The 14817-nt window shown below is 35.5% G+C and overlaps 1 protein-coding gene across 2 annotated transcripts in view; it reads right to left on the bottom strand.

The window, feature by feature from the left end:
• Window positions 1–14817, bottom strand: part of MAGI3 (membrane associated guanylate kinase, WW and PDZ domain containing 3) — a 243382-nt gene that overhangs the window by 92471 nt on the left and 136094 nt on the right. For both annotated transcript variants that reach the window (XM_001381996.5, XM_007485160.3), the window contains exon 6: window positions 9634–9713. In XM_001381996.5, coding sequence (XP_001382033.1) covers window positions 9634–9713 — 80 coding nt within the window. The remainder of the gene's footprint in view (window positions 1–9633; window positions 9714–14817) is intronic.

Genomic DNA, 14817 nt, shown 5'->3' with positions numbered 1-14817 from the left:
GGGATGATCCGAAGGACTTCTACTAGCTATTAAGGTGAGGAGCCGGTTCATATAGAAATATGCGTCAAAAGCTTTCTTCTCATACTTGTTATATCCACTTGTTAAAATCATTACTACAGCGGCAAGGGACTAAGGTATCAGAAGCTAAGTTATAGGCATTGAGTTATATTAAAATGCTATTCTGACTTTCCTACACAAGGGTTCCTCACCATTCAAGAATGGGACCTCATTGGTCAGGCTCTAAAACAAAGCCAGGAAAAGGGACAGAAAGTCTCTCCAACAATTTGGCACACTTGGAAACTTGTCAAGATGTTGTTAACAGCACCCAACCAGAATTCCATATTTCAGCATGCCCCCTTATTAGATTTTAATACTAATCTGAACACCTCTTACCTCACTTCACCCATCCCCTTGCTACTTCTTATACCCCCTGCCCACTTCACCCTGTCTCCCCTAACTCAGCTGATTCCTCTACCATTCAACTTGCTCTTCCTTGTCCAACTCCTTCCCATCCTCTGCTCAAAGCTCCCAAGATAATTACAGTCAGGCAAGCTATAGAGAATGCACCTCCAGAAGATAGGGCAGATATTAAAATTTCCCAGTAATGTTGAGATGGAATCCTGAAAACCCTGACAAATGATTGTCATAAAAACTTTTTAAATGAAGACCCTTAAGGTCCTCAAGGATAGAGTGAACCAGAATGGGAACACAGCTCCCTTCACTATGGCTCTGGTTAGGAATGTCTGCTCATGCCTGATGATTGGTACACATTGGCTGAATCTGCACTCAGTGGCAGTGACTATCTAAACTGGAAATTGAAATTTCAGGATTTATGTAAAGAACAGGCCAGAGCTAACAGGAGAGCTAGAACTGGCATTTCCTATGATAAATTGGTTGAGACAAGTGAATCTGAAATCCTTGATAGGCAATTATTATTTATGTTACAAATTTATAGTCAGATTGCTTTAGCAGCAAAAAAGGACATGGCAATCTTCTTTACCTAAAAAAGATTTTGTGGCAAATTCATACACAGAAATTAGGCAACGGCCTTTGGAGAATTTTGCAGATGTCATGGACAGATTAATCAAGTGCTATAAAATGCCAAATTCCTCACCAAGGGGCTGCAGACATTCTTTTAAAAGATCTTGCTTACTGGAATTCTAATGCAGGCTCGAGGAAGACACTAACACCCATTAAAGCAACTGGTTCAGTGTCAGATTTCATAAGGGCTTGCCAGGACATAATCTGTTGGCAGCCCAGGTTAAACAACCTAGAGATTTTTGCTTCACATGCAGCCATTCAGTTAGCTTTCAAAGATCGTGCCCGAAACTACAACCAAAACTTTCTCCCAGTCTTTGCCCAAAATGTGGTACAGGATAACACTGGGCGTCACAGTGCAGATCATCAAGCACTGACACACCAGGTCAAAAATTATCAAAGTCAGATTCCAAAAAACTAATTTATAGGCAAGTCTTGTGACTGGACATAAATGAGACAGTTATGAGGCTTTATCTACAGAAAGTTTAAAGTGGGTCTGAATTTTTCTCCCGAACAAAAGGAGAGTAGTTTTTCTATTCAAGCAGCCTCAAATCTAGTAATTACAGTTAATGGGAATCTGTCACATTCCTTTAAACCTTACCTCCCCTATTCCCCAAGATTCTATGGGCCTTTTCTTAGTTAAAAACAGTTTATTTTTACAAGGGTTAGACATTTTTCCTCAGGTCATTGATCAGCTGTTTGAAGGAAAAGTTAATATCTTATCCAGAGCTTTCTCCACCTTTACCATCACAAAAGGAATAGAAATTGCTACTTTGCTTCTACAGACCAGCACTTCTTTTTTTAAATATATTTTATTTAATTAGATGATTTAGAATGATTTTCCATGGTTACAAGACTCATGTTCCTTCCCTCCCCTCCTCCAACACCCTCCCATATATGACGCACAATTCTGCTGGATTAACATGTGCCATCAATCAAGACCCATTTCCTTATTATTAGTATTTGCACTATGGTGATCTTTTAGAGTCCACGTTCCCAGCCATAGCCCCACCAACCCATGTGATCAAGTGGCTGTTTTTCTTCTGTTTTTTTTTTTTCCCCACAGTTCTTCCTCTGGATGTGGATATCGTTATTTCTCATATGTCCCTCCAAATAGTTCTGGATCATTGCATTGCTACTAGTAGATAAGTCCATTACATTTGAATTGTCCATAGTGCATTAGTCTCTGTGTATTATGTTCTCCTGGTTCTGCTCCTTTCACTCTGCATCAATTCCAGGAGGTTGTTCCAGTTCACATGAAATTCCTCCAGATCATTATTCCTTTGGACACAATAGTATTCCATCACCAACAGATACCACAATTTGTTCAGCCATTCCCCAATTGAAGAAGCCCAGCACTTCTATAGTTAAAGAAGGCAGTAATAAAACAGAGAACTTAAAACCACACATTTCAAATCTATTTTGGATACAGAAAATTACAAAGGATAAATCAATCATGTCCCTTTACGTAGAAAATGAAATTATGACAGGCATATTGGATTCTGGTGCTAATATGTCTGGCATCTCAATAGAATATTCGACTTCTTCTTGGGAATTGTCACCTCAACACCAGTTAATTGGAATTGGTGTGCCTAAGAAAATCCAACAATCTGCCTAGGAATTAGCATGGTCTGATGACAAAGGCCATAATAGAATGTTTCAGCCTTATATTTTAGACATTCCACAATTTCTTTGGAGAAGAGATGTTTTAGCTGAAATTAATTTAACATTAATCACATGTAATTTGGTACAGATTAAGTTTTTAGACTGTAATGGACTCCCCCACCAAATTTGCTGATCCAATCACATGTATTACTTCTAAAACTATGTGGATCAATCAGTGGCTAATATCTAGAGAGACACTCCATCATATTGCAGGAACATGGTTAGGAATGGTCTGTTTTCTAGGGTTAGTGGAAAGAACGGAATTTTAAGATAAGCTTTGGAAAAGGATTCTGGGTAGTAAGAAATTGTAGGAGTCTAAAATGGAAATAACTGAACTTCATTTCCTTCTTGGATTTTATCTGAGCTGGGATTGAGTTTTGTCTGTGCCTACCATTCTAAGCAGAAGGAGTTTTGCTCTAAGAGATTCTCCCTGGACAGTCAGATTTTTTGTGGAGAAAATCTTTGGCATCCAGGTAAAGGATTTACTTGGAGAAAGCTAATTTCCCTGAGTTCAGTTATCATCTGGCAGTGGTCAATCTACTAGTATTCCTATTGGCTAAGGTAATTCAAAGCTTTCCACCTATAACTTTGAGTTACTATATATATATATAACTATATATATAACTTTGAGTTATTATAGCAGCCAAACCTAGAGGTTTTTCCCTTTCTTTCTTTATTATTTACTGATAGGAAGACTAGGGTTAAGTCATATAGCCTGGGAAAGGGTTTAGATAGCATAAGGAGGTGTAGATAAGGCCTAAAGAAAAGAAGACTCTCCTTAAGCAGGAGACTTAGGAGCCAGGTAGAGGTAACCTGAAGAGTGTTAGGGTCATAACTGACAGTTCCCCTTGTCCCTTTTCATTAAAATAAACTTTGTTTCATAACCAAAGGGTTTGGTGCTTAATTGGCCTGGTGGAGTTCCTAGGTGCATTAAAACATCTTATATTTCTCTAGGACACCGCCACATTACAATATGAACAAATTAGTATGAAAACAGCGAGAATTAGGATATATCGGGGAATGAAATAGTCCCTAGAACACACCACTTTTTATTGTTCTGAAAAAGTCAGGGAAATGGAGATTGGTTCATGATTTGAGGAAGGTCAACAAACAGGTGCTTAACATGGGAACATGGCAACCAGGCATTCCTTCTCCTAGTCCAATTCCAAGAGACTGAAATCTCATTGTTATAGATTTTTAAAAGATTATTTTTTCCACATTCCTCTCTCTCCTGAGGACTGTCACAGATTTGCCTTTTCTGTACCATCCATAAATTTTAATATACCTTTTGAAAGGTATGAATATTATATGTTACCCCAGGGTATGCAAAATAGTTCAACATTATGTCAAACATTTTGTTGCACAAGTCCTAGAACATTAAGGGCAAAATATAAAAAGAAATATATATCCCAATATTTAGATGATATCCTCCTAGCAGCTGCACCTACTAACACAGTTCATGAAATGCTAGCAGACACAGAAACAGTTCTAGCAAAAGCAAAACTGGTCATTTCTCCTGAGAAGATTTAAATTAATCTTCCTTATAAATATCTAGGCACAATTGTAATATGAACAGGACATTAGCCCTCCCCCCCCAAATTAGAGATTCGTAGAGATTGCTTAAAAACTCTGAATGATTTTCAAAAATTAAATGGGTGATATACATTGGCTTAGTCTTTAAAAAGATGACTACAGGAGAACTGGAAAATTTATTTGCCATCTTCAGAGGAAATACTTCACTTCTCTCACCCAGGGAACTTTCTCCTGAGGCTGAGAAGGAATTTCAGAAAGTCAAAACAGCTTTGTCCAAAGCCAGATTATTTAGAATTGACCCTTCTTAGTGGCCTCAGTTGCAAGCACGAGATACATGCCCAGTGGTGCTTTGCATCAAGGTAATAGAAAGGTTGCATTTAGCTAATCAACAGACTAAATCACTTACTAGTTATTTAGTCTCGATAGGGTTAGTAGTTACTTAAATTAGGAAGAGATCTCAACAACTGACTGGTTCTGATCTTGACACCATTCATCTCTCACTCACACAAGAACAAGTTCAAAATTTATTTGCACAATCCCTACACTATGACAAATTGCCTTTGCAGATTTTACTGGAAAATTGATAATCATATTCCTAGTAACAAAATCTTGCAATCTGTAAAATTAACCTCAATTATTTTTCCAAAAATAGCATTTGTGAACCCTATTATTAATGCTGTGAATATTTTCACTGATGCATCAAAAAAACAGGAAAACAGGATTGGTTGTGGACAGTAATGATGACATGTTAAATGCATACACAATATAGTTCTTTCCCAAAACTCTGAATTAGCAGCAGTCAGGAAAGTGCTTTAAGGACATTACAGAACCTTGTAACATCATATGTAATTCATTTTACGTTGTCAATCTGGTGAATTCTTTAGAAACAGCAAAAATTAAACCAGGGCAAGATGCAGAATTATTCTGTTTTGTATCATGCAAACTGTAATCTTGCAAAGACAGAACAATTTTTTTTAATAAAACACATTCATTCTCACATGAACCTCCCTGGACCTCTGTCTGAGGGAAATACAAAAGTGGACAACTTAGTGGTCACTGCTTTTCAGGAAGCAGTAAATTCACACTCTCTATTGCATCAGTGCCAGATCTCTTAAATCTCAATTTCTATAACCAAAAGACAAGCCAAGGAAATAATCCAGCAATGCAGTTCTTGTGCCTCTTTCTCTTCCATTCCCCGACCAGCAGGAGTGAACCCTGGAGATTTAGAAGCCAACAACTATGGCAAATAGATGTAATACGATATGCTCCTTTTAGAAGATTAAAATACATACATGTAATTGTTAATACATATTTACATGCAGTCTGGGCTACAGCTCAGAATGAAAAAAATATACCATGTTATTGCACATCTTTTGAAAACTTTTACACATTTAAGCATTCCAAAACGGTTAAAAAATTTGAATAGCAGTGCTTATATCAACAAGAAATGGGCAGAATTGGGCAAATTATGGAAAATCTCTCATAAGACTGGTATCCCAGGAAATTCTACAAGACAAGCAATTGGAGAAAGGGCTAAAAGAAATTTAAAAGCCCAAATTGAAAAGGATATTATCAGACAATTTTTAACAAACTATTTCCAAGAGAAAAAGATTTTAAAAGATCCAGTGAGTCTATCACTTGGGGTCGAGGTTCTGCTCCTATTTAAACAGATATAGGAGAAAATATATGTTATATTAGATTATATTAGAAATGCATGGAAGAAAACCAGAATCATCAAGCATTCCCAGAGAAGGCCAGTTCACAGAGTAGAGGAACCACCACCACCTAAAAGATAATACCACAGTGACCAGACTGTAGTGGAAGAAAAACCAAGGCACAGCCACTGACTTGAGGACAGGTTTAATGAATTACCATCATTGTTATGAAGAGGTAGTCCACCTGCCAAAAACTATTTGCTTACAGACATTCTATTTTAAAAGTCTATGAGTAGCTGCACTCTTTGTGGTGGCAAAAAATCAGAAACTGAGGGTATGCCCTCCAATTGGGGAATGGCTAAACAAATGGTGGTATATGTTGCTGAAGGAATACTATTGTGTTCAAAGGAATAATAAAGTGGAGGAATTCCATTGGAACTGGAAAGACCTCCAGGAAGTGATGCAGAGTGAAAGGAGCAGAACCAGGAGAACATTGTACACAGAGACAGATACACTGTGGCACAATCGAACATAATAGACTTCTCTACTAGTAGCAATGCAATGACCCAAGACAATTTTGAGGGACTCATGAGAAAGAACACTATCCACATTCAGAGGCAAAACTGTGGGAGTAGAAACAGAAAAAGAAAAACATTTCCTTGACCACATAGTTTGATGGGTATAAGATTGGGGATGTAGACTCTAAATGATCACCCTATTGCAAAATAACTATATGGAATTAGGTTTTGATCAAGGGCACATGTAAAACCCAGTGGAATTGCACTACATCAGGGGTTGGGGGAGCGGAGGGAAAGAACATGACTCTTGTAACCTAGGAAAAATATTTTAAATTGAAGAAATAAAATTAAAAAAAAAAATCAAAATACCTTAAAGTAAAAAACAAATAAATAAATAAATAAATGAAAGTCTATGGGTATTTTTAAGACGATCAACTCTTTTTTATGTACCTAAAAATTTCAAACTGTATAGTAAAATATGTAACTTGCAATTGTTTCATTGGAATTATTCAATATCACATTGGAAACGTCATAACAGTATATTGGATACTATTCACTTGCAACAGAAATTGTTCCTATTGACCAAAATGGATATGTAATAATTCTCTTAAACTGTTTATTCACAGTCTGCAGAAAAGCATGGCTCTACTAGGTTTTTACTAAAAACAGTATGCCTTTGCTGAACAAGGCTTGGGCAAGGCTTGTATAAAAGCTTATTTGGCTTGAAATTGCATTAAAAAATTTTTTGTCATCTTTTAAATGAAAAGGTGATGAAATAGTTCAACTACCAAATAGGCTTCTATAATTTTGGGGATTTTGGTACTTCTTAAAATCTCTATTAGTTGTTATACTACTGTTTTTGAAAAGCGATTACCTGGTGAAAAAATCATGTACACTCACACTGAGGGTCATAGCCAAATTAAAAGGGAAATATATCTATTTTTGAGTGTTGTGCATCTCCTTGGCTAACACATTCTGACATGGAATGTGAACTAAGAAATTATGATTTTTTATTGTTTTTTCTTTAATATTTGCAATAAGATATTTGATTTTTCTTTTTTCCTTTTCTTTCCTTTTTCCTTTTTTTTAGTACTTGCAATACATGGAATAAGTATTAATGTTTTTTATCTTAAAGGATAAGTTTATAATATCTATTAGCTCTAATATCTATGCATATCCAAAAGCTTGAGACTATGGAAACCTGCCATGGATTGTTAAGTACTATGGGACTTTTATTGTGTCTGATCTCAGAAAAAAGGATTACAAAAGAGTCACTGCACATTGCCAAGAAGCATGAGGTCAAGAGACCAATAATCTCAGTGGGATTGATAAGTACCTGCTACAAGACAAAGGATGTGTTTGGAGGTCAAGGAAGCAGTGTTTTGACAACTTCAGACACAGGACTCTCTTGTGCCAAAGTTCCAACAAGCACCTTAGTATAACTTTCACTTTGGCTCCACTATTCTTTAGAGTGAAGGTAAAATCAGACCAGAGAATCATACTTCCCTTTTCCCTCAAACCATAGTCCCTTCTCTCTTAGAATTTGGTAATTTTCAATAGTCCTTGCTACTGATGAGTAAAGTGCTATATTGCTGCAATGGTGCTACAGGCTTTTGGGACAAATATCATTTTAATTTGGGCTTGCTAGAGATTTTAGGACTTGTTACAGATTTAAATTTATTTTTTTTAACTCAGAATCTTATACAAAAAGAAGAATTTTAATATGTTTAGGATCACAAAATTCTTAAGATTTCATTTTATTTTTGCTTTTTTTTGTATTTCTTTTTTTCTTTTTTCAGAATGTAATTTGGCTCTTTTATTTGAGATTTCTTTTGGAATTTTAATCTTCTTTTGACAATTACAATCTCTCATAATCATCATCTTTTAAATTAAAAAGGGGGATATGTGGAGTTCCAGGTATAAACAAATCTTGAAAGTATTAAAGATGCATTCAATACCTGACTCATGAGCAAGGTGCTCATGTAACAGACTTATGAATATATTTCTAATATTTCACATAATTGATTTTTGGATCCTTGAATTGATTTGGAACTCAAATCTTGTGGTGTTCTGACCTCTCCCCATGTCTGCAGTCCAAAGGTCAAATGAACCTCTGGGCTGGGCATTGGCCATTATATTGCCTTAACTTCCATATCTTTCATCTTCTTGTTGTTTACCAAGCTGATCCTAAATTCTCTACCATGTCACATGTTTGATTAACTATCTCCCATTCCCCATTTCTCAAAACTTCAATAAGAATGTTTTCACCTGTAGTTAGCTCTCTCTCATACCACCAGAGGAGCAAATGACAGGCTGGATGCTATGCTGATGAATCCGGAGTCTCTCTGTCTCTTTACCTTCTCTATGCCTTCCCCACCTTAATCTTTAAACCCTTCAACCCATATTCCCTCAGTCCCCAGCTTCCCTTTCAGGTGGTCAACCCACATAAGAATATTTTGTAACTGCTGGTGAGCTATATGATGCTAAGAAAAGGTAAGGAGGTATTTTTTTAAAAAGAAGAAGAAGAATCTCAATATGTTTAGGATCACAAAATTCTCAAGTTTATAAATATTAATTGCTGGTGTTTTTTCATACATATTCATGGGTTTTCTAATAATTAATATACCTCTTCTGTCCTGAAAGATTTGAATCCACTAGAAGACCCATAATATAACAGCCAGATCCTTCATACAGATTTAAAGACACAGATATAAGAGAATTATCCAGAAAAAGATAAGGTGGAAGATAATGAGATTTCTATTATTAGAGAAATATTCATACTAATGAAGTCACATTTGTATATCTTTAGATATAAATATACATAGGGTACCTCTAAAATCTCAGTTATATTTTAAGCTTTAATAGCTTAAAATGGCATTAAGACTTTTTGAGACATCCTATATGTGTATATGTGAGTGTATTTATACACATAGACACATGAATATACATATGTATGGTTGCAAAATATATATTAGTAGACCCATTAAGTTTGTATTTGAGGGTTTCTAAGAGTAGCTAGAAATATCTCTAATCATTTAGTTTCAATACATTTGTATGAATTCCAGGAAAGAATGAAAGTTCTTTTACAAAATCTTTGGAAGACATACATCCTATGGCTAATTTTCCCCCCCTCCCCTGTTTTTCTATAGGTGTAATTATGCTTAAATTAGGCACCTGACCCAACTGGGTCCGAGTATTAGTAGGATAAGCAGGCATCCTCTCACCTCCATCTTCGCAGTCTTCTGGAGCCTTTGCTTTCTTACAGAGGCGGGGATCTAGCCAGGTAGTTGTCTTAGTGTTGTGGCTGCAGAACAAAGATCCCAATCAGAAGCAGCAAAGAGAAGAAAAACTGTTTCAAAACTAGAAATGTAATTGGACTAGTGACTCTTAAGGTCTGAATATCTGTCTCCTGTAGATTACCTCTATTTGAAGTCTCTGATTCAATAATCCCATTGTTTCTTTTTCCTCAGCTTCAAATATAAGTTAATAATTCTAGTTTTATTCAGAATATGAAGTCCCTTCTGAAGAAATTGGGTGTCACAAATTGAAATATGTAAACTGAATATAATTGTGAAATATTTAACAAAATAAATTTAAAGGAATGGCTGGTTCTTCAATATGTAATTAAATGAGAAAATTCAAAGTTTAAATCCATGAAACTGAGTGTGGGTGTAGCTGGGTGTGCTATAACTTTAAGAGAAAACAAAGGAATAGAACGAAACTATTAAATATGGGCTATATGTGTACTTCCATTCCTGTTTTCATCAGAAGTAACCCAAAGATGCTCAGAGTGGTGTTATTTAATGTAATTACAAGGGAGAGATTACAAGCTTCAGATTAGGCCATTTAGATAACACCTCTAAAACAAAAAAGACCCCAATGCCAACCAGCGACAGTCATAGTTATGAGTTCCTAAAATAATAAGGAACTAAAAAAGAAAATGGAAGAAAATATTAAGCAAGGCAACAAAATATTAATTAAAACTTATATCTAGCTATTAGAGGATAAAAGTATTATATGAATAATAACTAGTTCCATTTTTTACATGCATTAAGCTCACTATATTCACTATGCTATTTATCATAGGGGTTTAGAGAATACAATTGGCACTATTTCCAGCTAAAAGGGAATGGAGAGCTGAATAATTATTTTTTGCTCCAATTCTACTTTGTGATTTCTTCTCCCCCAAATTGACTTGTCTACACTGTATGTTAAGTGTCTCTGTGTGTCTAGATACACACCTATGTATGTACTGAATCTTTTTATATATGTATGTATAATATATAAAATCTTATTCCATATGAAGTTTTCTCTTCCTAGTTAATGTAAACCTCTCGAGGGCACAGATCGTTTCATTTTTGTCTTTCAAACCATAGCATCTAACCCAGAGCCTAAAACAGATTACTGAGTCAGTCAACAAGTATTCAATAAAAATGCTTCTTTAGTGCTGAGCACTGGGCTACATAAACCTTGGGAATACAAAGACAAAGGAGAGTCTAGTAGGCACATCATAAATGTTTGTTAATTGACAGAATTCGATATATTTTGTGTTAAAAACTGGTAAAGAAAAAGATGAGTAACAGAATGTTTTAAAATGTTTTTCTTCCACCATCTTTCAGGCTTATGTATCATATCAGAAAAAATGCAGAAACTGAAGAATAGTAATTAGTCAAATTAGTCTAGAAAGAATCATCTGAGAAGCCTAGAATGATACAAAGGCATTGCTAAACCAAAGTGTCAATTTCAGTGGTCCCCACGTCAAGGGTTTTTTTTTCTTCACTCCAAATATATGTTAACAATTGCTAAAAACAATCAAATCCATCACTATAGAGAGAAAAGCTTTTAGAATATTGAGCTAGTATATAGCAGCTTATAACTTGAGTCTTACATAAGTAGATTACACTTTTCTATTTAAAAAATTTCCCACATTTGAATAGCAGGGACATATACCAACATGTTACTCTGGAGATAATAAATTCTCTTTTTTCTAGGGCTTATTAACATTCTTTTAAATAGAAGAGAAGCTTATAAACAGATCAAATGTACAGCACAATATTTCTAAAAATACAAATATTTTAACCACCCATGAAGACTTGAATTGCAAGAGCTGTTTCAAGAAAAACAATTTGCTTGGTTTTATCTTATTGAAAATTGGATTTTAAATAACACAGGGCTCTGTGAATAGGATGTAGTTCTCAAAAGCTTTAGACTAGGGGGCAGCTGGGTAGCTCAGTGGATTGAGAACCAGGCCTAGAGACTGGAGGTCCTAGGTTAAAATCTGGCCTCAGCCACTTCCTAGCTGTGTGACCCTGGGCAAGTCACTTGACCCCCATTGCCTAGCCCTTACCACTCTTCTGCCTTGGAGCCAACATACAGTTTTGACTCCAAGACAGAAGGTAAGGGTTTAAAAAAAAAAAAGCTTTAGACTATTTTAACATAATATAAAAAGAAGGATGATGATGTCTGTAAACACATGAAAAGTCCACATTCTCAGACATTCTTCAAATTGAGATTTTATTATTTTCATGTTTGGGGAAGCAGATAGAAAGCTGTCATTAGAATTCTGCTTCTGATATAGACTGGCCCTAGATTGGTCATTTAATATCTAAGATCTCTAGACATTTTTGAATGGTTGTCGATTTGTATTGGTAGAAGGAATTTCTCTCTCTCCCCCCCCCCTCCATCTACTACTGATGTATCTATCTATGTATCTGTCTCTCTAAAATTGTTTAAGGAAATGAAAACAGAATATAATTCATTATGAGCCAAAAATAATAAACAATAAATCACAAAAATCTTAGGAAAAATGCTAATTTCAAATTTGTTGTTCAATAAAAAAAATGTATACAAATAAAAGTAACTTAAAATTCAAAACTTACAAGGAATTTAATTTTTCTATAATTTAAAAATACTTATGTTTGATTTTTAACATTAATATAAAGTGATGACGCACAGTTGAACTAAGAGGAAAAATTACTGTTCCTAAATGAAAGTTCCAAAAGAACATTTACATAACATTCTTCCTTGCTCTGAACATAACAGTTTTACTTTGTTATAATACATGTGGCACCAATTAACATCTCCATAACCAGATTCACTGACAGTAATTTGCCAATCAAATTACTGGTGAATTTTTATGAATTTGACCATATCATTAATCTGAGACCAATATTTTATTTTATTTTGTTTATTTATTTGTTTGTTTTTTGAGAGTCCTTACCTTCTGTCTTGATATCAGTACTGTGTATTGGCTCCAAGGCAGAAGAGTGGTATGGGCTAGGCAATTAGGGTTAAGTGACTTGCCCAGGGTCATAGCTAGGAAGTGTCTGAGGTCTAGCTCTCTATCCACTGAGGCACCCAGCTGTCCCCTACCAACATTTTATTTTTAGAATATTTGTCTAACATTATGGTTACAATCAGATATCACAATAAGATATCACCATAAGACTTGCATTCAAGTCCTAGGTCTCCACATAGTAACTATTCAAGATCATAGGATCAGAGCACTAGATCCATAAGGGACCAAAAAGTCCAATCTCCCTCATTTTATAGACGAAGAAACTGAGGACCAGGGCATGTAAGTGATTTGCCCAAAGTCATATAGGTATTGAGAGTCAGAGATGGAGTTGCCTCTGTTTGAGTTTTTTGAGCTCCATTTTCCCTTGAGAAAAATGGAGACGGTAAAATTTGTTTTACTTACTTAAAGGAAACAGATTAAGAAAAAGTTATTTATATACATTACATTTATGTAAATGTGAGACTTTGTGAAAGTTCAACAATAGAAGATGACTGAGTACAAAAGCATGGAAGGGTCCTAGAAGAACATTTTTTAAAAGCCAAACCAAAGAAAGAAATAAAATAGAAAGGGAAAAAAATGAAGGAAACAAAAACTTTTTGTTTCTATCTTTATTGGTGGGGAAAGAGGACATCTGCTGGGATGGACAAGATGAAGATAGGGAACCATAGAAAGAAGGTGAACTATTCAGTTTAACTTAGATATCTCCTTCATGAAACTAGATCACCCTAGTTATATAGGGATATATGGGAAATCCCATCCCTGTTTTAGTGTTCTCCTTTCACCTCAAAATGCCTTGCATAATATTTCTCTGGATAATCTTTGTATATACAACCAACAAAATGTGAGGTTCCTACAAAAAGGGATTGTTTCAATTTTTGTTCATATTCTCAGGGCCTAGGACAATGCCACATAACAGGTACTTAATATATTTTTATGGAATTTAATGTTCAATCAAATTGGAAACCTGATACTTTGTGATTGCTCTATATTACAGAGATATATGCATATTGCTAAAGTTAAGGAAAGATCACAGTTCAGAACTGAGAATCGTTTGTTGTCTTTGGCAATGAAGGATTTATAGAGAATCTTAGAAAATATTATTTTAGTGAAGAATAACAATAGCTAATATTGGTACAATGCTTTGAGGTTTGCAAGTGTATATATAAAAACCTCATTTGACTCTCACAACAATTCTGTGAAGTAGAAGCCAATACTTTGCTCATCTTCAGGAGGAACGTATGTAAATAGTGTAAACCTCAAAATTTCTTAGACTTATAAATGTTGGAAATTTCACCATTGGGAAATTTCATACTTGAAAAATTTCCTATTGATAGTGGGTCTTGGCTATTGGAATGTGAACCCCATTGGCATGAGAGTTTCCTCCTCCTCCCTTCTTAAGATTACTTTAGGACAGAAACCTTTTGCTGAACAATGGAAAGGACTTTGACCTATGCTTAAGCATAGAACAGGAATTTCTTTGAGTCATAATTGATTTTAGAATTGATACAATGGAGATACTTGGAATCAATCTCCACCCTACTCAGTCCTAACAGGATTGAGTAAGGGCTGCAGCATAGATCAAAATTTAATTATTCCAATCTCTACCCTACTCAGGTTAACAGGATTTAGGAAGGGCTGTAGCAAAGGATCAAAGATTTAATTATTTGAAAATATGACCTTCAACAGACATGTGCAAAGCCAGAGACCTCTGGGCGGTCCTGGGTTAAGCTAGAGCCTCCATTGGCACAGGGAAATTGATGGACAGTGATTGGTAGATGTGAGAACTGAGGGGAGGCAACTTGGATGGTTTCCTTAAAGATAGAGGGCTCTGAAGACTCAGGGTGGTGTTTGAGGAGTTTGTCTGAGTGGTTGGAGTGTGCTCTGAGAAGCTTGCTCTGAAGGAAGCTGAAGGTGGGGGCCTCTGAGACTGTTTCTCCATTTTGGTCACGTGAGTAATAGGGACTGATCTCTTTTCTTTGCCCCAGCTATCTAAGGGCTTGGGCCTTTTGGCCCAGCCTAAACAGAAGGGGTATTTAAGCCCTATTCCCTTCTCTCCCTTTTCTCTCTCTCTATCTCTAATTCCTTTCTTCCTCCTGTTGTAATTAAACTC

Source organism: Monodelphis domestica, chromosome 2, assembly GCF_027887165.1.
Source record: "Monodelphis domestica isolate mMonDom1 chromosome 2, mMonDom1.pri, whole genome shotgun sequence".
Lineage (NCBI taxonomy): Eukaryota > Metazoa > Chordata > Mammalia > Didelphimorphia > Didelphidae > Monodelphis > Monodelphis domestica.
The sequence above is the reverse complement of the archived record's forward strand: the minus strand, read 5'-3'. Positions and strand labels throughout refer to the sequence as shown.